Source organism: Spea bombifrons, chromosome 2 (assembly GCF_027358695.1).
Source record: "Spea bombifrons isolate aSpeBom1 chromosome 2, aSpeBom1.2.pri, whole genome shotgun sequence".
NCBI lineage: Eukaryota > Metazoa > Chordata > Amphibia > Anura > Pelobatidae > Spea > Spea bombifrons.
In genome coordinates, this window is record NC_071088.1 from 123,753,623 (window position 1) to 123,778,591 (window position 24,969).

Below are 24,969 nucleotides of genomic sequence, written 5' to 3' on the forward strand. Positions count from 1 at the left end.
GGAAAGGTTAATGCAATTTTTATTAGAAATCATGGAAAAAATTACATAAAACATGACATAATTGTGCTACACAATGGTATATGGTCTTTATGGTCTTTAGTACCACTTGGTTGACCTGGAAACTCTCCATGTTTCGCTCAGAGACTCCGGGTAAAGCTCAGCTTCGGTCTCTGGGTCACCAACGGGAAACTCCGGGTCCTGGAAGCGGTGTAGCGGCATGCGCGTGACCAGCCCAGGGGATTAATAGCATCAATGGAGGTCTGTGCTCTAACCACGCTCCCCCCAACACTGGTGTCCTGATTGGGACACCTGAAACCTTATTATATTATAATTATTGTACTATTACAATTAACAGAAAATTAGAGGTAGCCATATTTTTATTAATATTATCACCCCAGTTATATTTTTTTATTTAGACATGGTATTTTTTGACTTTATTATAACATTAAGTAAAGAGGCTTTTTACTTTGCAAATTATTAAACTATTTCTTGTTTACACATAAGCTACACAAAAAAAAAAAATTTGACATCTATTTCAAATACATTTATGCATGTTGTTATTATCTATTTTATAATGACAGACATGAAGTATATGAATTATAATAATAGGGGATCATAGTTGGTGCTTTCAAATACTGATGCAGGCAATAATGGAACAGTTTTGTAAATGGCTTGGGACGATCCTTTAGTAAGTTAAAGACCAAAGTTCTACTTACACTAAAGATAGGACAGGCTTTGCACGTTACTCTTAAAATGACTAATTTATTAAAAACATATAAAGCCAAGTTTAGATATAGCACCACCATCCATTTATATAAGTAAGCAACCATTAATGGTATAATAAATCTGGGAGCTCAGCTTGTGACGGAGATAAGCTCCCGAGGCTTTCTGTTCCCAGTCCTCCCTTGCTTGCGATAGTATGACCAGTAGCAGGCCCGGACTGGCCATCGGGCGCACCGGGCATTTCCCCGGTGGGCCGGGCCGCGGCAGGGCCGGATTGACTTAGGGACTGATGGAGCTGCAGCTCCAGGCTCCTACCTTAAAATAGACCCAGTCAGGACCGGACTGACTGGGCCTATGCGGCCTCATTAACACAGGGCATAAGGGGCACCTGCCCCTTAAGCCCGCCGCAACTGCGACCGGGTCCGCCACTCTAAGGGGCCGGGAAGCCCCCACCAGGGCCGGCCTTATGGGTGTGCGGCCGCACAGGGCTTAACTTTATTTAACATGTTAAATAAAGTTAAAAATAACTTGTTTTAAATAAAAATGGGCTGCTCTGGCTTAAATGCCCGGGCCTATTTTTTTTGTCCCAGTCCGGGCCTAACCGGTAGTACTTCCACTATTAAAACGACTGTTCTACCTTCTCTGTCGAACATTTTTCGTAACTAAATACAGCATTAGAAAAATAATTACTAGACGAATGCTCAACCCATTCACGGAAATAATTCTTTAATCATGCTTAAATGTGCTTTATTCATCATTTATGATGGCGATGTTTAATTGTCATGTGACACAAAAGCAGGACCAGGAAGTTTGTTTCCATGGGAACTGAAAACAGTTTTTGTGTGATTAATTGATGTTTAAGGTGCCAGAGAGCTCAATTAATGGATCATCATCTTTAAACATGTGAGAGCTAGAGGCCTGAGTAACACAACGTACGCCTAAAGAGTTAATACTGTCAACCCTGTTTTGTAAAGTCTGTCTCCTAAGTAATTACCACACAGGAATTCATGTGTGTCCAAGACTTTAAACACAGACAAAACATGATGCACATGCCTGAAATTCATTGTCACTGGGCCTTTAAATTACAGTTTGTCCTTGCAAACAGAATGTGATGTAGGCGCTTATCACAGCCTCGAGGCAGCCTCTCCTTGTGACATGCATCAGGAGAATACACCACACATACAAGAAACTTGGATTTAAATTGGGGTACCATGGGAGAACGTCTCAATTTGCCAACATGCAGCAGCACTCTCATCCAAATACCCCAATCATACCCTACTATGAAATACAAGGGCATTGTGGAAGCTGCAGAAGGCTTGTGTTCAAGCATAGAACAAGTATTCTATTAACACTACCAAGGTTCCATGTTAGAATGAGTACTCGAGTACTCGGGTTACTATCCACAGCCCGATTTAGGGCAACCACTGCACTAGCGGTAAACTGATGCAGTCCCTGGACATTCACATAAAAATTTTACGACATAAGTAGAGCTGCACCAAAAGCAGGAAACAACATAAAAAATACATATTAAATCAAAGTGAAAAACATAAATCCATCAAACATAAAAAAAAGTCTTTAAATGTTAAGTGTATCAAATCTGCTATCCAAACATACATATTTCAGTGCTGATCCACGATCACTGTAGGACCCCCCTGCATCCTTTAAACCAAATTTACTAGTTAAAACACCGCACAAGGCATCACAGTGAGGGGTGCATAGATGAGTAAGGGATAGCAGCTTCTACAAAACTTGGATTTTATTATTATTTTTTTTTTAATTGTCTCTGCTAAATGTATTACAGTTCCAAAAAAACAAACAATGTTGGTGGGGTAAGCTTTATTTACTCTATCTTAAAGAGAGTTTGGCATGCAATGTACTGGCTACAAAGACAATGAAAGATCCATGCATCACACAAACATGACCGACAAAAGGATGGACGATTGATCATAAACCTGGGCTTGCTCAACAGTGAGCGTAGAGAGCCTGCATTTCAGGAATACAAACAAAAGACTTTCAAACTATAAAAGGACTTTACTGTTAGATCCCAGGGAGATCAATGTGCACCTGCAAGTGTTGAAAGGGTTTCTTCTCCTTGTGGTTTCTAATCTTAAGCTTCCTAATCATAAGCCTTTTACAATGTAGCATCAGGTGAAGTAGGCCGGGACCTGACTTGTTCACTTTCATCCAAGAACTCTTAAATTTATGTGAAATTAAGCAGCATGTTAACCCTTCCCCTTCTGTCTGTGCTGCAGCTCTCTGGGGATAACCAGCAGCAGGCCTCAGAAACCAAATATGCACTCCTGGGGATACTAACCTACACTGTATAACACAACACCCAATACAACTTTGTAACTACTATCAGGGCCGGCCCTACAATGGAGCCGACTGGGGCAATTGCCCCAGGCGGCACTTTAGAAGGGGCGGCACTTTGCCGCCCCAAGCGTTTTTTTTGGTTGTTTGTTTTGAAGCGGAGGAGAGAGAGAGGGGCGGCGAGTAGTTTTCGCTTACCCGCTCGGCGCCCCTCTCTCTCTCCTCTGCGGCGAGTCTCCCTGTTCAGTCTCGGTGCCGGCTTGTAATGATGAGCGCCAGAAGTGGCGTCAATTTCCGGCGCTCAGCATTACAAACCGGCACCGTGGCAGAGCAGGGAGACTCGCCGGCAGGACTCTTTAAAGGTAAGTACCGGGGGGGGGGAATAATGGCATCAGCGAAGCTTAAAAGTTTAAAATGCCGCCGAAGTTTAAACTTGGCCCCAGGCGGCGTTAAGTCTTCGGCCGGCCCTGACTACTATAGTTTATTTTTGGGGCATTTACATTAGAAGGAATCTCTTTCCCTAACAACTGCTCCATCTTATACTACATTTTATAATGAGCTTCCTCCTAGAAGGTGTTTAGTCCAGAAAAAAATATATTTCATTGGAAATGTTACTGCTCACCATTAAAACAAGTTGCTGCACACACTGCGGTTGTATTGACCGTGAAGGGCAATGCACCAAAAGGAACACAGATAGAACGCCAGTTTTGGCACTATATTAAATATATAGCATGTGTAACTGACACTCCAATGTAGATACATAAAAAATATTTACAGGAATGTGTCCTCAGATAATTTTGTAAGATAAAGGTGTGTTTGGTCTGGTATTAGGGCTTTCAGGGTTCAGGGAACCAGATCAGAACATGTCTCCAGTACCCAGTGGCGCACCTATGGGGGTGGGGCCAACCCCGGGTGCCACTCATCAGGAGGTGCCCCCAGGGCCGGCCCCAGGTGTGGGCCTCTCCAGAGATGCACTATACTGTCCGGAGATCCTAATCATATCCAGGCTGAACACAGAAGCCGCACCCACTGCTGGACCAGGAGGCCTCGTCAACGCGGTCAAAGGCAGTAGAAGAGGAGGAGGAACAAGAAGAGGAAGAGGAGCTAAGGTATTTTAAAAAGCACGGTACAAAATACAATGTATGAAATTACATCACTACCCCTGCATGGTTCCTCATTCTACCTCTATTTACAAATCAGTTAAATTCATTTGTAATTTCTATACTATGATATTTAAATCTAATGAGAAATCAAATGTCCTCCCTGCTCACCTTCCTGTACCATGTCCTTGCCTATCACTCCACCAATTTTCTTTCACATCCTAAGACAGTATATTTCTTTTTCTAAAAAAAACATTTAACCGCATTGTAACACACCTTCAAAATCTTCAAATGGCCAAAGAGGGACACTTTGTTGATGCACATAGGAGGATTCTGTGCTCTACCGATAATAATTTATTTAACCAAGTAAGGCATTTAGAAGATGATCAAACCACTCAACGTATGGAACTGCAAAAAGTTTATCGGGGGGCCAGGACCTTAAACTGACTTAATTGATATTTATGTAACCATGTAAGATATTTCAAGTAGTTTATAAACCCACAAACCAATTCTGCTGTTTCAATACACATTATTGTGACTTTCAGGGCTGTAGAACACTGGGATAAACTCAGACATTCTGAGCCTCTAGTAAAGAGGTGTTTGGGTCCTAAGGACTTTAATAGATGTCGACATACCTTATTATTCCCATGGTACAGAGCTGCTGAATATGATTGCACTAAATCAATAACTAAAAACAATAATAATTATGGTCTGGTTTGGCTGAGATAATTAACAGGGTGAATTACCCCCCCCTTCTCCAAAGACACCGATTCTTTTGCAGAATTATGAAACCATTAAAGAAAAATACCCAAAATGAACAAAAATAAATAAAAAGGTGCATGCTTGTAGGTGGTGTGTCCAGCAAAGTTTAGGAAAATTTGAAAACTGCTTTTAAAAAAGGATATTGACATTTTTTTATAAAAAGTAGGTGAAAGTTCCCATATAAATTGTTATTTTAACAAGCAGTTGTGTATCTTAACTTTTAAGAATCGCAAGACCACAATACCTGGATGTCAACAGATGTCATAGCATTTGTGTTTCTCCTTTTAAGACAAACCGCCTGATTTCCCCAAAGGAAATAATAAGAACATGAAAGGAGTTGAAAGCAGTAGAAGCACAATCATTTAAATGGTAAAACTATTTTCTAAAGCTAGTCTAAAAACTTTCTGAAATGAAAAAAACCAAACACTTAGAGCAAGAATATATTTTACATTGTCATGGGTTGGTAAGAGTGAAGTGAACTACTGTAAAGAATTCTTGGAAAGTGGCCAAACACTGCATTTAGAAGCACTCAGTTTTCTACGTCAGGGCTTTATTCACTAAAACGATAGATTAAAAGCAAGTTGCAAATTCAAATGACTTCTCTATACAGTAGATTATGAATGGCCAAGAAGGGTTGAGCTGGCCTGCATAAAGCATTGTTCAAACGGTGAGATGACGTTCAATAAATCTTCCCACATTAACTATGCGTTATGCAGGACCAGCTTAGCCCTTCATGCAACAGATGTTCACTTAGGCCGGTCCTTCATAATACACTGTGATGTGAGAGATTTGGGAATGCAAGCTCTATTCACTAAAATTATGATTTGCAGGAGAGTTGTGGTATTCATTACAAAGGCCGACACTGGCAGGTACCTCCAGCATGAAGGACTGAGCTGGCCATGTATAATGCGTAATTTAATAGGTCTTCCTGCAGCTTATTGGTGATGATGACCCTTCATAATGTATAGTTGGGTTGAAACCCAATACTACCAACTCTCCATTTAGTGAACAAACCCTGCAAGTCTCCTGCAAACACTCACTTTAGTGAATGAACCCCATAGCTACCCTCCAAAAGGTTCTGAAACACAGGTATATCAGAGACGGCCAGGGCAGTATAAGCAGTCATCGACTTACACAGTGTAGCAGATACATTGGTCTCCATTTCAGGTCTGATCTCAAATTACACCATTGAGATATATTAACCTATTTCAATTTACATCATTTTTTCTTGGCACCTAACCTAACATAAGTATAAATGTATTGTCCCATACTGGACCTGACAGAATGTACTGGATGTCAAACAAAATACAATGCTGCCAGGTACTGTGTATAGTGCAGATAGGACATACCTCTGTCTAGCAGACAGAGATATCATATATTAGAGCTGGAATTTTTCCTAGCCACAAAACAAAAACCCTTATATAATCTACTCCACTTGAAAATCCATAGCTGTAGGGAGGGATTCGCTTGTGTGTTATTAAGGAAAATTAGACGTTAGCAGGTGTGTATTTCACAAAGCAACATGACAGGTCATGTGCATCTGTTTCATGATGGCAGCAACCCTGCACTTTGCCCAGACATGACGGGAAAAAAATGACTGTATCCGTTTTATAAGCTAATTTTCATGGCTGTCAAGATGGGAGATTACACTTATCTGACAAATGCATTTGCAACAAAGAAAATATGGAGCAAATGAGGTTTCTACCTGACATTCAAGATCCAACTAGATCCAGCTTGTGAAATGAGCATAATTTAAAAAGGGTGCTGGTGAAAATTTACGCAGAGGTCTACATGCATGCCATAGCCAAGAACAATTACATTATTGTCAAAAAGCTAAAAGGAAGGCTAAAAAAGAACAGACGCGTGTGCATTTCTATATATTGTGGCTGGACATTGTCTGATACTACTTCGTGGGTCACTATGATGGTATCGTTGCTCATTGACAAAACAAAGACATGGCTTTATCACTGGGGGACTGTGGGCATGATGCTGAGGACATTGGTACAACCAGCCACTTAATGCCCCCACTTTCCAGGGTGGAATTATCCTACCTACTTTCACCCTGGGAGCAAGCTAATCCATGTGGCCACGTAATATGGTGGCCAAGAAGCTCATTGCTTGTTATCTATTCCTGGAGTTGCCTTCATAATAAAGGGTGAATATACTTACCGTATTTATCGGCGTATAACACGCACTGGTGTATAACACGCACCCCCATTTTTGAACAAAAAAACTGAACAAAAAAAACTTCATTAGAATCACTGCTATCTGGGAAACCACACACACACACAGTAAGACACACACAGTAAGACACACACACAGTAAGACACACACACACAGTAAGACACACACACCCTAACCCCCCTTCTCAGGATCTCCCCTCTCTCTCCCTAACCCCACCCCGGTCACTTACCTTCAACTCCTGTGTTGGAAGCGTGAGGCGTTTGTCTCGGGTGTCGGCGCTTCACTGCTGAGCGCCGGCACCCGAGACAAACGCCTCACGCTTCCAACACAAGAGTTGAAGCGCTGAGGCAGGCGGCGGCGGAGGCTGAGGCAGGCGGCTGAGGCAGGCGGCGGAGGCTGAGGCAGGCGGCAGGCGGCTGAGGCTGAGGCAGGCGGCGGGGGCTGAGGCTGAGGCAGGCGGTGGCGGCCGCCAGCAGAGGAGTCCTGGATTTCTGTCAGTCAGGGGGGCCCGAGAGTTGCCGAGCGGTCGTCTTCAGCAACCGCTCGGCACCCCTTGGGCCCCCCCTGACTGGCAGAACTCCAGGGCCCGGTCGCAGTTGCGACCCCGGTAGTTCCGCCACTGGCTCTAGGATTTATCGGCGTATAACACGCAGGTAGGGTTTCAGCTTCATATTTTAGTTAAAAAAGTGCGTGTTATACGCCGATAAATACGGTACTTTTCTCTGCATGTGAGCATAAGAATTAAGTAAAATTCAGGGTACTCTGGTGGTCAGGACTTCAAGTCAGGCCAACGATAAGTGTTTTTCAAAACTTATGTCTCACGAGGTAAGGATAAGGAGATGATGAGATAATAAATCAGCGTAAGAAAATCCTAGCTAACATCACTAATTAATCACTTGTAGTCATTCAACAAGCCGATGTCCCCTGGGCATCTGTCAGCCTCTTCAATAGCCCAAAGGAATTTAAAAATGACATAAAAGCAGAATGACATCAGAGAATGTATGTAGCACTGTTGTATTTCAGTTAAAGGTTTTAAGTGTGATGGCCTTCACACGTTATCAGGAACACGATGATGACATGTAGTATGAAACAGATGATACAGAACATTTATAATGCAGAGTGGGGTAAGCCCACCTAGGCTAGATCCATAGATAAATGTCTACCTCCCACCATCCGGCTGCTAAAGCTTCTACCATTTCCTGAAAGCCAAATTAAGTAAATGATGTAATGGAAAGTGTCTACTCCATCAACCATGGACAATGGATTCTACAAAGCACCACAGGGCTTTAGGAGAGTTCCAAACCTGAGGCCCCCCACACGATTCCTGCAGATCCACAGGTATTGGGCAAAGATGAGCTCTGTCTATAGCTGGAGACAAATAATTATTTCCGACAAAAACTGAAATACTCCAAGACACCTGGAAATATAACCTTACTGTGGAGACTATAGCTAGCCCTCTTCATGGACCGAGTGTGATTTTATTGTAATACGCATTGTTGTAAGCGTCATCACCTTCGGGAAGCGGACGACCCGCCATAGCAAAACAAAAATGTAGGCCATTGTTGTAAACAAGAAAGTCTCACAGTTCTGCCTTGCAAATTGTTGACCACTGAGCTGTACAATGTGACAATGGCGTTGTAATGTGATATCAAAGCCTTAAGTGTTAATATGTAATTAACAATCCACTCAATAACTTGATTCAGTGGTTAATACAATCACCAATTTAGAGCAACTGGCTCGAGATCCAGAACTTGTTGATACAATAGAAGCAACATTACATCACGCTATAATTAAATGGTAAAAAAAAAGCTGGTCCCTAACACGTGTGGGTTGTGTGACTATACAATTGTACATTATTCAATGTTCACAAGACTATGACATTCTGCAATAACAAAAACACCATTACTAACATCAGCCTAAACCATGTGCTGTGTGGAATTTATGTCTTTTAAACAAGCTCTGATGAGCTGGTGATGTGGTTAATTTCTCTTGCCACAACCAGTAAGTCAGCTTTGGCCAACTTACTAATCAAATGACTCGAAATGTGCCATAAAAGATACCCAGTGCAGCATTAGGGAAGCAGTGGGTATGGGTAGAACACTGATGACAAACTAAATATCAATAAATACATTTAAAAAATAAACATCTGGCCACCCTGTCCCCAATTAATCGCAATTGTTAGTCTGTCCATCAATAGAAGGTTAGGTATAATAGTAAACACCATTAGGAGATGACAACGATTCTTGAGTCTCAGTGAATATTCAATACGTTCAACCCCAACAGGTGAGGGCAAAAGATTTATATTAAGAACAGGAAAGACTTTGGGGCCCTTAATGTAAAATTCCAATTTAGATGTTATCTTTTGCTGAGAGGGTGGTAGATATGTTGAACAGTCTTCAAGTGGAAGAGGGAGAGCGGGGCTTGATGCAGTCAGGCATATCCAGCCACATTTGGATTTGCCTAGCATGTCAAGACCGGCTTGTGGTAGAGAATGAAACACCTAGGGAAATTAAACAGGCATAGGATAGCCATAAAGCTGTCCAGAAACCAAGATGAGACCGAGGATTGATAAGGTTTGAGTCTTTGCATTAGGAAAATTGAGCAGACTAGATGTGCTGAATGGTTCTTATCTGCCGTCAAATTCTATATCTATGTCAACCAAGAATTTCCATGCTCGCTGAGTTATCTAGCTAGCATAGGCACCAGAAACGTCTAGTCGAGTTGGCAGGAGAGTTTCTGTTTCAGCTTCTTAACTCCACTTTACATAAAGAGGGTCCAACCTCAGTGAGCTCTTCCTGCCACAATTATTAAATTATTTATTATACAGGATCTGCTCACTTCTGTATGAACTGAGAGAGGTAAAGCCACAACACTTCTACACACTCCCTCTTTAGTGAATAAACCCCATAGTCCGTCCCTTGATAACTGAGATATAAGAAAAGCAGGACTGACTTACATTTTTTGATGATTTTATTTAAATAATTTAAAATATGTGTCTGGCTGTTCGTTAACATCTTGGAAACCTACTCTCCAAGTAGGCAGGCGCCTTGAGCTGCGATAGGGGCTATAGTAAGACCTACACTGAGAAGATAGAGTAGAAATGCATAGTAAAAGATTTCATTTATTGGATTATTTAATAATTCTTTAGATTTATATTATTTTCAGGTATATCATGGAGAGATTTTAGACCACAGATTAAAAGAGGATGGGATTACCCAACAATAACCTATAATGAAGTTGCTTAAGAATCAACTCAGCGCAACGTACCCGGTTTTGTGAATAACCCCAAACTCTTGGTTTATAACCTTGTAATGAAATAGGCAATAATTCTCTATTTTAAATTATTATTGCCATTACAAGTCGGTGCAATAACAATATACATAATATTTTTTCAGAGGACTTTTCCCTCTCTGTAGCAAACTGCATTGACGGTCCGGTTATACATTCTTAGAATTTTCCATTGTTTCATGTTTGAAGTTCTCATTACGCGTGTTTTGCGAGTCTGCATTCTTCTGTACGTGTTTGGTTTAACAGGAAAGCAAGTACTAGTTTGTAAAGTTTGGAGAGTTCTACCTTGTACATTGTAGAGACAGTTTTGTAAATATTTGTAATATAAAGACAAATATTTAAAAGCTGTTGTGGGCAGGTCTGCTCCATTTAACTTATTATGTGTGCCAGTATAATATACTATATAAAAGGAATATATTTACCTGAGTTAAAAGCTTTACTACATTTGGTTAAAGGTGCTGTGAGACATAACATTCATTACACTCTCCGATAAGATAAGCTAATAAACCGTAGCAGATCTGTCTGAAAGTTTAATCAGAAAAACCAAACTTTTAAGATGCTTTTTTTCAGCTTCTACGGCAACATCCTATCAGTGCCTGCTTTTTTGCCGCACGACCGCTAAAAATATTAATGAGGCAAAATTTTACATGAATTAGGAATGATTTCTGGCAAGGGGTTTCATTATTTAACACTGCTAAAAACACAATTCAGCACATTAAGTGGAACAGCACCTTTAATATGATGCAAACAGTTATTCACTACAGGTCCTGATTACTGTGTTCTTTTACCCAGCTTCTCTATATATTCTTACGTTCCTCAATTCTGCCACCTGGACTGTCGGGCAAGAAAAAGCGTCCCGGTACTGAGCATTATGGGAGTTATACTCCACAGAAACCTTTGTGCCAGACATGAACTCGCTCTTCTAGAACATCCATGAAAACTCACACAAAAATAAAACATTTGTGCAGAAATAAGAATAGAAAATATAAAAAGAAATGCAATTACTGTTAATATAAGTTAACATTAGCAATAGAAAAACACACCTGTGTGTGGAAATACCAGTGACCTTTATTATTATTATTATTATTATCTTTTATTTATATAGCGCTAACAATTTACGCAGCGCTTAATACAATACATATATCCAAGGGGTATGATAAGACTAGAATTGACAAACGAAGACAAACCGATACATTAGGTGGAGAGGACCCTGCTTGCAAGCTTACAATGTTGAGGGAATGGGGTGAGAAGAAAGGTGTGAGGTATAGTGGGGTCGTATCAGTGACAGGTTTCTTAAAAAGAACGATATAAAGCATATGAACATATCCAGGTGTGGAGTGGAAAAATGCCAGCTTCCCTATAAAATCCATTGAAAGTGTTAAAAAAAAAAAAAAAAAAGCTGTAATGATTATGACATCAGAATATAATATTCTAGTTCAAGGAATGTATGACATCATTGTTATAATGCATAGAGGAGCTTCTCTGAAATAATCTAATAATTCCCAAATACCCTAAAACCACTAAGATGATGAAAAAGAGACTTGTTCTGTAACGTATGCTGTGTAAGGTATGTAATGTTTACATCATGTGGAAAATGAACGTAAAATCAGACTTGTGAGGTGTTTTATTTGATTGATGTTGCGGTCTATAATGAATTATTTCATTCTGCAAATCCTCTTCTGGACATCTGGGTTACATTTGTGACTACATCGCAAAAGGGGAGCTTACTGGTGAGAAGGCTGATGTGTAACAACACCGCCAATAAATGTCAAATGTAATACTGATTCATTAAACACCGTAGTTTGCACGTTGTCATTTGTTTGCTTTTTGGCCCAAGAAAAATATTTCTTAATGAAACCTGAATGACTTCTTTCTAACATTAAGCCGGGTTGGCACTTTGTAGCAATCGTTACCCTTAACAAGCAAAAGCAAACAACCATTTTAAATGGTTTCAACACAAACAATGAGAAACTGTGTGGTGTCTGTGCTACAAGAAAAAAAAAACAAACGTGCTTGCACAGATAGACAGACAGACAGACAACCAGACAGATAGATAGATAGATAGATAGATAGATTAGGCAGCGTTTCTTACAATACATATATTCAAGGGGAATGACACAATAGAGAGACCAAGACAAAACGATACAATAGGTAAAGAGGGCCCTGCTTGCAAGCTTACACGGATAGGTAGGCCTCATCTGCCAACATGATGTACATTCCGTATATATATATATATATATACACACCTCTGTCTGTCCTGAAGACATAACACTATCTGTACACCAAATGAAGGCCCCTAAGTATAGAAAAACAGTTCTGATGGTTTCAGAATGAATGTACATAACACCTGTATGACATCATTTTCCTGATCTGTACAGGTTTGTACAGTTAACATGGGTGTTACCTGGGAGGGTTGTTTTGACCTGTATGTTTATTGTGTACTTTTTACATTGTGGAGCACCGCCTGGATCAGCATCATACAGAATGCATTCTTGGTTGGACTTCTTTTGTCAAAACTCCAGCAGGTGTTTATAACTCGGCTACCACAACCCGAGCTGGCAAATCCACATAGAAATCATATTCAGAACTTCTAAGATACACGTTACGTCCTTATCCACTCGGACTATGAAAGCAAAGATACCATCAATATATTGTCAATCGGTATGTCATCTTTCCAAGTAATTACTGGAACGTATATGGTCACACCAGTAATCCCTAAGGATGCTTTTGAAAGTGCCGCTTCACCACGCCCCATCGGAAGACAGGTTCTGTATACAACCCAAGTCCAACAACAACAAGCGGCTGTTCAATAAACACACTCGGGTCTATTCACTAAAGGGGGAGTCTGCAGGAGAACTCAGTTTCATCTGACTTCGCTTTACCTTATGAAGGGCAAACCAAAGTGAGCTTTAGATCCCAGAATAGCTGGCATGACCCTGCATAAAGTATATGTAAATTAGCAGAGTGAACTATGCATCATGCAGGGCCAGCTCAGCTCTTCTTACAGAGACATCAGTCAGGCATGGTCCTGAAACCACAACTCTCCTGTAAACTCTCCTGTCAACTTTCATTTTAGTGAATAAAATCCATTACAGCACAAGCAATGCTGACCTGGGTACCCTGTTTCCCTGAGAGTGACATCACCTCGATGTGATTTAGGACAGATCTTTCCTAATCGTCTTTTGAATGAAGATGATACCATCACAGAAACAAGAAAAACAAGACTCCCCAGCCTGACACAGCAGAATGTGGCAGTCACTTGCCCATCAAGGCTAGAAAAGCAGCAGTGAAACAGACAGCATATTGATCACAAGTCGCTTATGTTTTATTGTCTACTCACTATTGCTCCAGGATTTCAGCAAGTATTTGATGCTGATCTCAAAGAAGCCGGAGTCCTGCTGACTGGCCATGTCTGCTGCAGGTACAGAGCCTCTGCCTGGGCTCCCCTGGCAGCTTCAGTCTATAGAAAGAGGACTGAGACACCAGCTACTGATGCAAACTAGAGGTCAGCGGAGGAAATGAAGTCTGTAGATCGCTTCTCCCCTTCCTGGGAGGTTAGTCCTCATTAAAAAGACATGAGATGCTTGTCCTCTGCTCCTCCTTCTTCACCCTGTGATACTGGTTCTCCTTCACTGCAGCTTCTCAATGGCTGCATCTACCATGGCAGGAGATGAGCTCTTCTCATCTTTCAAGGCATCTTTTGTTCCCCGTGTATTTATGGGAAGCAGCATCCACGCACACACACACACAGACACGGCTAGGCTTGCCTCCTTGAAGGAGCTAGGAGTTCAATGTGTCTGCTTAAATGCTATTCCACTGGGGGCTGGTAGACAAATAAGCTGCATCTGTATGCACCTCCTCCAGAAGGAAGGGAAAAAAAAAACCTGCACAGCGCCCTTGTTTGTAGGCTGGGTGAAGATGAGGCTTGTGCTGCTGCAGAGCACTCACTGCTTGCGCGTTCTAAAATAGAACGTTAGGGCTGCTCAGCGTTCCGTGCTGCTTCCCCCCTGCCTGCCGCTGCCACAGTCTGCTCCATCGCTGCATCATGTTGCGGTAAAGCCCAGCTGCACCCATGGCTCTGCTGCCTGTGACGTCCAAGTTAAAGCCATTACTCAGCCCAGTCACAGCAGGGAAGCACTTGACTCCCCCCTTCTCATTTGCCTGCTACTGTAAACACATTACATTCTCCAGTCTTTGATAATGCTTTTTTTCCCCTCCCCATCTCCCACAGTAGTCATGATTAGGCTGCCCACCTCCTGTTAAATAAACCATCGCACTGCCTGACTCACTGTTATGTCTGTGTGTCCAGCAATGATGTATAAGACACTTTGATTGTAGAGCCTTACTGCATAGCAAACGTGGAGAGCATTCTGCAGGCAAACAAGACACGATTTGATGAATATTTATAAGGGATAACTTTCAACAATTGGGAAGCTTATAGTCCCTGCTTGCATGGGAAACTGAACTGCCTTAGTCCTAATTATTTAGTTATTGCCAAGATAATTGCCAGTTGCTAAAAAAAGAAAATAAAAAACATTGCAATTCTTTACTAAAATATGTGGTCTTTGCTATAAAAGGTGTCTGGATTTCTTTATACCTTGAGACCTCATTTCAACAATCATGGCAAGCACTAATTTGAATAGTATGGCCAAGTTGCTTTCTTATTATTTGCCATTCCACCTTTAGCTGAAGTTGATGGCTTTTATGGGGTCAACGTAGAAAACGATGCAAAGGCACATAAGCTTTCAGGACCTCAGAGGTCTATTCTTCACTTGGCACATAACATGTCTATTTATCTAGGTTTATTGTGACAAATTCCACATCTTCTATGCATCAGAGCCTTTATGCTCTGTTGGCCAAAGCTAATTGCACAGGAATTAAGTCCTTATTTTAAAAAATGGGTTTAGGCTCCCATACTATTGGGTTGTTGACTGGTTTGGTCCCATGGGATAAAACTCAGTAAAAATCTTTGTACAAGCACTAAGCTAACGTTATCAGAATCCAGGATTTATACTTTACTTGGATGCTTTGAAACCTTTTTCTTGGAGTAAAAATATTATACCATTTAAAAAAAATATACCACCATGAAATATTAAATTATTATGGAAAAAATACTTTAATTGAAGAAAAAAAACAACAGTCATCATAACATTACACAGAACATATTGAAGCCCAATTCCTTTTGATTTCATTCTTTTTGAAGATTGCAGTATGGATGAATGGTTTCTAAGAATGCACGGTTATGCGTGCAGCCTCAAAGGTACTCGTTTGATAACAGGAGGCCACCGTATGCATTTTTATGTGTCGAAAAGGAAGGTTTCTTTTTTTTTTTTTTGCAGGAATTCAGTAAAGCTTCCTAAAAATCTGTGTGGGGGGGATTTTATTTCCAAGCTGTTCTCCGAGAGGGACAGAGCTAAAATTCTGATATTCAGAGTACCTGTGAGGCCAAAGTTAGCAGATATATTTCCTGAATTTTGGAAGAGCATTTACTTATCTTAAGCAAGATGGTTTTTGAAACTGGCATTCTAGAGGCTCAACCTTACAAGCATTTCAGATTTTTCAGCAGTTTTACAGGCCAAAACCTGGGCAATAAAATATTTTTGGGTTTTTACCTGTGATATTGAGTAATAAACAGTGATGTATCCTCGCCCAGGCCTAGAGTGACAGTAAGGGGGGCGGCAGTCAAAAACGGTAGATTGTCCTTTCAAGAGATCAAGCAGCCTGGTGTCCTGTTGCACAATGGGCAATTACAAGGGATATCTTTAGTCTCCCCAACTGGCCAATTTACACTATGGATGTTGTGACAAGGCATGCCACTCGCCTTCCAACTGCCCCATATTTTGGTTCTTGTGGCAGGATCAGCCTGATGATGGAGATTTTTCCTCTGAAACAGCACAGGAGAGCTAAAACTTGAGTTGCTTCCATGCAGGGACAAAACCATTCTTTATTTGATTCATATACAAAAAAGGATATGTAAATTCTCTATGTCCTTTTGTGATTTGTGAGTGCTTGTAACTTGTGCCCTGGGAGATAAATCGCTAAATAATTAAGAAGTATGTTTTTAGCATTCATTTCTTTTATCAATCAGTCTGAATTTAATCATAGAATAAAACCCTATATTTTCCTCACACATTTGAACATAGTTCATACAAAGGAATCCCAAATATTTTTAGCCCAAGGGCGTAACTAGAAACCAGAGGGCCCTGGTGTGAACATTGCCCTGAGCCTCCCCAAATTCAACAACTAGTCTGTGCCATCATAGCCCCCACACAACTGGTCTGTGCCTTCTTTGCCCCTCGCCCCCCCTCCCACATACAACATATGTAAACACACTTACACAAATTACACAAACTCCATCTCCCCACTTATACATTCATACTCACACAAGTACACATCCATACACATTATATATATATATATATATATATATATATATATATATACACAGTATATACACACATATGTATATCCCACCCCCGCTTACCCCTCATCACTCCTGTAGCTTTATCTCCGGCTGCTCTCACACTGTGTGAGCAGCCTCGGTTTCACCACGGGGTATGCTGACGTTCCTGTCTCCCCGTGCCGTTTCAAAATATCTTAGAAAGTGCCTTTCCAAGCGATTTTAAATCGGTATGAGGAGCCAGGTAGAGGCAGCCTGGGGGTGATTCACAAAGGGGCAAAAACAACAAAAGGGGTGTCAACTACAAAGCAGTGTGGAAAATACATTTTATTCGTTGTAGCTTAGCCCATTCTGGCGTTGGTGTTGGTGTAACAGAGTCTGTCCTGATTTGTGTGGACATCGGTGTGAGCCTGTCCTGGTGTGTTAAAAATTCTATTTTATTTATTTCCATAAAAAGGCCCACCACAATCCTCAGCACCAGGCCCATGACGCTCTTAATCCAGCCCTGCATTTAACCTATGTTCAGGCACTACTAAAAAACAACAATACTACTAAACACAACACTCACAATACATGACAAATAGGTTGCTTGTTAGACAAGTCACAAGATTGCTCCCGCTCTCCATATTATTTCTACTTTTTGCACTGATGTTGCAAGATGTTCTGAGAAGCATCATGTTTGTCTGACACCCCTGAACATTATTTTTTTTTCTTTTATTTCACCTGTCAGATTAGCTTTGATAAAGATGAGATGAAGGATTACTTTTGGCTGCTGATACATAATGAAACAATGTCATGGTTTTATGATGATGTAAGTATTTTTTTACATTAGCTCTGCATGCTCCTGGGTGTGGTGCACTTCCACGTAAGTTACTGTATTACTAACAGCATATGGCAGATGACCTGACCCAACGTTTTGGAAAGATTTGATTCTCAGCTCCAATGTTGCTATTGTATTAAGTGTAGCCATGCCATGTTTAATGAGGGCTTCATCAAACTGGGATCTAAAGATCAAATGTCATGTGAACCAACAGTATTGCTGCTTCAAGTCCTTGTTCATAGAATGGAACACAAACTGGAATACTGAATTCACACCTATGCTGTAGTTTTTTGAAAACATCAAAAATATGCTGAGCACATTGTAATGAGATATGTAGACCCCCAAACACAGGTGCCTCCAGGGCCGGCCCGACAATGGAGCCGAGTGGGGCAACTGCTCCAGGCGGCACTTTTGAAGGGGCGGCCCAAGCCCTTCTTGGTCTTGGTGCCGGCGTGTAATGTTGAGCGTCGGAAGATGACGTCATTTCCGGCGCTCAGCATTACAAGCCGGCACCGAGACCAAGCAGGGAGACTCACCACAGGACTGCTGAAAGGTAAGTTCAAGGGGGGGGGCATTTTAAACTTCGCCCCAGGCGGCATTTTGTCTTGGGCCGGCCCTGGGTGCCTCCTGTCGGAAATGGGATATATTTGGGAAAAAAGCTCCCTAGGGTGTCTGACATAGTCTGCATGCTACCTCCACACCTCCTACCGGCTAGGATTATGGTCAAAGACTGGGTTCTAGAAATAGCTCTGTAATGGTGGGACATGGGTGTCTTCCAGGAGGGGGGGGGCAAGACTTAAATTTTACCCATTGGAAAAAAAACACATAGGGGCATTCTGAATAATTAAATTGTCTATCCTACCAAGCAGGGATAGTTATAGAAACCCTGCACAATGGCAAGGATAAACCTCTCAAGCCAGTTCTGCCACAACATGACCACAACGTTAGAATCTCACGATTCAGCTGAATATCATAAAATAGATAAGTATAGCTGTCTGCGTAATGTACTGGTGAGGCTACTACGTTGTTCTCCGTAATGATTAGTGATGTGGCAATTCCAACACTCCATATTATTTCTATTGGAACAGGCGGGGCAAATCAGCCCCACCCAGGCTCCACCTTATCCTGCCTATTCCTCATGCCTTGGGCAGGGCTAGTATTTTGCTCTCTTTGAAATATTTCTGTGGATGCCCATGTGGTGGGGCAAGCTTAAGTATCTTTTTTCATGGATATATATTTTATATATTAGTTTTTTTTTTGTTTTTCTTTTTACAATTCAAGGTGGGTATTCAAATAATCCACGGTGACACTACAGTCTCCGGAACTCATGCATGGGTTAAACAAGATTTTCTAAAATTAAATATTATACTGATAGCAGCACATTTTTGGCATCACTTATATGCATTCCTGAGACAGCTGTAAATAGCTAAATGTTTGCAGCAACCAGGCCCTGATAAAGAGATATAGAGTTTGTCTGGTCTAAACACGCTAGCAGCCAATAGTTTTATATATGTATATATATATATATTTATATATATATATATATATTTGTATTTTTCTTGGAAAATAACACTAAATTAAGTGCGTCTCTTATCCATCTAAAGACGGATTGATACTGAAAATCATTCAACCAAATATTGGTATAGAGAAATCTTTTTTTAATGTGCATTTTGCTAATAAAAATTAACAGCAAATTGCCGGGGTTTTGGAGGGTTATGAAGTGTCTGTAGATGTTGGACTGAATGGCCGATATACTCAACATGGAGTCACATAAGGCTCCTTCTTAAGGTGCTAAGGCATAAATAAGCAAGAACGGAATTGCCACCATGGTATACAAAGAGTTTCAGGGTATTTTGGAAAATTCACCTGAAAAGAATGGAAGGGCCCAAAAAAGTTTATTTTGGCTGATCCATTCATTCTAGTGAATGATTACACACAATACATAATATGAGACTAATGCTTTGACCTTGACCTCAATTTGACTGCAGATAAGAACCATTTGACACTTTGACTTAATCAGTCCTTGGTCTTGTCTTAGATTCTATCCAATACATTCCTTACTGTATTAGCCTACTGGGAGACCATTCTACTTACCAACAACCCTCTCAAAATTGTGTTACAATTAAGGTGATCGTGATTATTAAACATCTTCACCTGCAAACTCCAACTTCAAGGATTATGACAAATAGCTCTATTACTATCCCACTAACTGGCAGTAAGGAGTTTCCCCATCTCAAACATAATAAATGGCAATCCCAATGCCTATGAAAAGGAAAAGAGGGTCCTGTTCTCAGGAGCTTACAATCTATCGGGAGAATGAAGGAGAATGAGATAGAGGGGGACAGCTCGTTGGACCTGTGATGATTAATAGGGTAGTTTGTATATCACAAAAGCCCTGACTTGACTTAGTTGATCTTATCAGTTTCACTGCCCAATGTATTTAAGATACATTTCAGTGTTTAATTGTGTAACATGACTAAAGAAGGAAACCTCACACAACTATGGAATGATGAAAAGCATCCTGTGTAAACAAAACGTTAACTCTTTCACCTAAAACCTCTTTCAATGCCTAGAAATGTTGTGTGTTGGCTTAATATTTCTTTCAACACTCACTAATTGCACTAGAAATATGGTTTGACGTGTTGTTTACGCAGAGGTCCATGTCTCTGCTGCTGCATTCATGGAGATGTAACAATCTCTATAGCACAGGGATTCGGTTGAGTGGGTGTCAGTCAATGTGGCACAAGTACAGCAGATGTAACATGTAACTATTAAATGACACTCAGCCATCATATGCAATTAAATGCATGGTCTCTTAAAATTTTGGCTGTGCCCTACAGAATCCCCCATTTGCCCCATCCCATCACCGCGGCTATTTTCTGTGACTGAGATGTGTTCATCCAAACACATCTGTCTGCATGTCATATACTCACCTCCAGCCAGCTTCAGCGCTGGTTTGGCGAACGCTGCAGGCAGGGGTCATGCGCAGAAAATACTCCTATTGATTTCAATGGGATCGCTTTCCTGACACCGATTGGTCACTGATTGGCTGCTTCAAGTGGGGCTCTAGTTTCTATCTCGGGTACATGTCTATTTCTTTTCTCTCTTTTTTTCCTTGTACTCTTGCATGCTTTAATATACATTCTTTTTTAGAATTGCTGTAAGTGACATTAAACTGTCTCTTTAAGCTACTATATCAGGAAAACAAAACAGTAGTGTGATAATGCGGTCATCAGATCTATTACTATTTAATAATTTTATTCCACATAGTTGATCAAAAGTACACAAGTTCTAGATGGCTTGACAGCATTAGCATTAAACAGCAATCTACTGCTATTATCTTCATTAATATTATAACATTGTGTAGTATGCATTCAGCTATCTTTATACATCGTGTCAAGAACAGTCCTCTGGTATCCCATTTCCACTGTTTTTGTTGTCTTTGCCGGTTTATTATCTTTTTTTTTAATATGTGTTATTAAATATTAAATTTCATTGGGGATCGAGGCATTATCTAGATTATTTCCATTATAGTGTTCTAATGGTACTTTCGACACAGTCCCTGCCGTTCCAAATTTCAGATGTAAATTTATTTAGATTAAAATTAATTTTATGAACTAGATATTACACAAAAATGCACAATGAATCAAGACAATTAAAGGTGATGTTTCACTTTCAAACATTACTTACAGTCTATAGTATGCTTAGCAAATAAGTCAACAAATGTGTCTTTTTATTCTATTCTCTGAAGGTTTAATCACATAAAAAGAACACATTTTTAGAACATTTTTCATTTGCTATGGCAACAACCTATCAGTGTCTGCCTTTCTGTCACATGACAATTAAGTGTTCCCTGCAAAAACAATGAACTCACTCGAACTGTAAGTAATATGACATTTGACGAGGCGATTTCAAGCAACACGCCTAATGGGCACAGTCCTGCTGTAAGTCCATAGCATTTAAAAGACTACTTTAGCATGGCCTATTTTGTTCCTTTAAGGGTATTTAAATACTGCAATGTTTCCACAATGTATAAATGGTAAGAAGATGGAATTTCTGATTTGAGACCCACACCCAAACTGATGTACAGCTCAGAGAGATAAGAATGCAAGAATCACAGAAAGGAGCTCTTCTAGCTAAATTCTCTCAAGAAAACTAGACCACATTTTAAGTGAATGGTGAAATTGTGAAATGGTGAAAGTTACCGTATTTATTTATTATCAAATAAGCAAAGTCATCAAAATGATTCTGATGTAAATTGCTGACAAATTGTATTATATTATTACCAAAATGTTTATCTATTGGTGATCTGAATGCACATGGATCTATAATGTAACAGATAACACACACACATATACGGTATATATATATATATATATATATATATCTGAATGCACATGGATCTATAATGTAACAGATAACACACACACATATACGGTATATATATATATATATATATATATATATATATACATACACGGACACACACGTGTTGACATAAGATCTAGATATGGGTGTGAAGAGCATAAGTCACCAGCAATACTAATATGTCTTGTGGAAAGACTTTAAAATGGGAATACAAGTTTAGTTACCACTGATTTTGTTTAATAAAAGAATAATGAGATTAAATATAAAATTGATTCTGGGAGAGAGTTTGGAAAGTGATTTTCTATGCCGATTGGCCCATTGACAAAACCAACAACATATTCTGACCTGGACTGACTCAGCTACAAAACCAGGAGTAGATGCCAGGGTGGAACTGAGATCACAAGGCGGCCCTGGCACTTTTGGGCCAGTGGCAGCCTTAAGACATAGGTGCACCCATTGGCTGAATATGTACCGCTGCACACTACCTTCTTATGTTCACATAGTGGGGGCCGGGCACCGCACCATTATATGAAGGGCCATACCAGTACTCAGCAGTAAGGACAAATACAAAGCTCGGATAAAACTATAGGAAAACTTTGCTCGAGACACAACCTCCAGGGTGATTATGATGGTTCTCAAACACCCGGTGAAGTGTGCAATCGAATGGCGTAATCACTAGACAAATGCTAATTAAAATAAAATTAGTGGACCCCCAAATTATCACATATGATAATGAATCATTAATCTTATAATTAAAGGTCTGGATTCTTTTTAAGTGAAGAGTTCATTGGAATTGTGAGATAGCTATGTGTTTGCTGCAGCAAACGCCAGCCATTTCTGGAATATATATGAATATAAAGATAAAACGAGGGCATATTACTTATTCATAAGTTTGTTACTGACCACAGATCAAACAGTGAGCAAAAGACAAGGCAGAAACCTAAGGAGGTAATATTAGCCCAAAGCCCGGGGGTGACAAATAACTAAAGTTTGAAATTCCCCAGCACTATATTGAATTTGACAACCTCACTCCGGAACAACGAGGCAAACAATCCTGTTTGTTTTTGGAATATTCTCTCAAGTCTGTGTGCTCAGATCATTTTGGTAAGAGACAGCTGATTTGGGGTTTTTTTAGCCACTCTATGTTCAGTTAAAGTTTAATACAACTGACTTTTAGAACAGCGCAGGGCTTACTGGAAACAAAGTGTCGAGAAGATGGCTGCTTATCGGCAGAGCCCTGATGGGATCCCAATAAGATACAACACACATTGACATTCTTAAATGGAAATCTGTTCTTCTCAAATCTTTGGTCTACTCTGCTCTGCCGACTTGTTTTTACGGTGAAACTGCAGTATGTATGCCAGAGACTACCAGGATACAAACTAAGCCCTGGTCCCTTGACTGGTAAAAAGCTTAGAAGTCCATTTTTTTTACCACCGATGGCCAAAGTGAGACATAACAAGCTGTTGCTGGTGGCTGCATTTTCTTGAAGATGCCACATTGTGTATGATGGAGATTTAAAAACATATTATGACACTTAAACTGCCAATGGTTGGGTGTCATAACTAGGATGAAGAAGCCAGTGTGTAATAGGTATTATTGTGCAATATATGTTGAACTAGTACATAAGCCATAAGGATTATCTAGGAGACGCACAAAATCAACTCTATAGGGTAATATGCAAGTCCGGACATTGCTCCATACAATGCTGTAGCGTGAGGCCACTGGCTGGAAATGGCAGGCTGCTGGCCTTAAAGCGCCAGGACTGCTTCATTATCCCTAGTCTGGACAATGTAATATAAATATTTGTCATGCGAATTACACTTTCTACTCGACGTATGTCTTGCAAAACAGGAACATCAGGACATTGTGACATTTAACCAGTTCAGCAACAGAGAGGAAGACATATGACTAATGTAAAGAGTAATATGAAGTACAGACAAAGACGAATGAAAAAATATTCAATGTAAAGGGGACTTGTCACCAAAAAATTTACTTGTCAATAATCCCCACTGTATAAAATCAAGGGTGTGTATATATATATATATATATATATATATATACACATACATACATATATATTATATATATTTATATGTACCATACCTCAATATATGCATCACAAAAACAGCTTTCCACATAGTGATTTTTAATGAGTACTATCTTTGTGGCCCATAACTCTAGTATTACGAAATATGGTCTAAACTTACATATCATAAGTCACCTTATGTTAATTAACAGCTAACCCCCATTGTGGTATATTCTCACATACGCAAAACAATGGACTTGACAGAACCAAAAAGACCCAATCACCTCTACGTGTTGTTTTGTATTCTGTAGCATATGCTATGTAACTGACTGCATTCGAAAAACATGAATAATATGGCTGATATGATATTAGCACTTAGATAATAGCAGGAAGTCATTGCACTAACAAGTCAAATTTCAACGATCTGTCGGAGACAAAGCTTTTTTTAAATTTGAGGTACAGAATTCTTTCCCATACAAACAATTCAGACAATGCATAACTGAACTGATAAGAAAATACTGTAAATAAACATTGTTTCTCAATGGATTGCAGTTCTTATTCAAAGTATTCACATTCCTTTTTATTGTATAAGGCAATGGGTAGAATCTATACTATGTGGCCAAAAGTATGTGGACACCTGACCATCACACCTATATGAGCTTGTTGGACATCCCATTCCAAAACCTTGAGCATCAATATGGAGTTGGCTTCCACTCTTCTGGGCAATAATTAAAACCTGTGCCATTATTTTTAAAATAAACCTGTAGATTACAAATGTATATTTTGTGTGAATAAAAAGCAACCACTATTATCTGCTCTCATTAACAAAATGGTTTATATTAAGTTTACTAGCATCGAACAATCCATTGGCTGCAATGCTGACAATACCTTTTTACAAACCTTGTGTACGGAGCGCTTTTATTGGTTATTCTACCAGAGCTTGCCTTGCTATTCTACTGAATTTTAGATGTTGTCCGGCCAAGTT

The 24,969-nt window shown here is 40.1% G+C and overlaps 1 protein-coding gene across 2 annotated transcripts in view; it reads right to left on the reverse strand.

The window, feature by feature from the left end:
* The window catches only part of FRY (FRY microtubule binding protein), a 121,604-nt gene that overhangs the window by 90,811 nt on the left and 5,824 nt on the right, over positions 1 to 24,969 (reverse strand). The window contains exon 1 of one of the 2 annotated variants that reach the window (XM_053456369.1): positions 13,708 to 14,632. The exons of the other annotated variant lie outside the window; for it this stretch is intronic. Within the exon in view, the coding sequence (XP_053312344.1) occupies positions 13,708 to 13,777 (70 nt within the window). The 5' untranslated portion in view covers positions 13,778 to 14,632. Of the gene's footprint in view, positions 1 to 13,707; positions 14,633 to 24,969 lie in introns of those variants that run through there. 2 annotated transcript variants of the gene reach the window in all.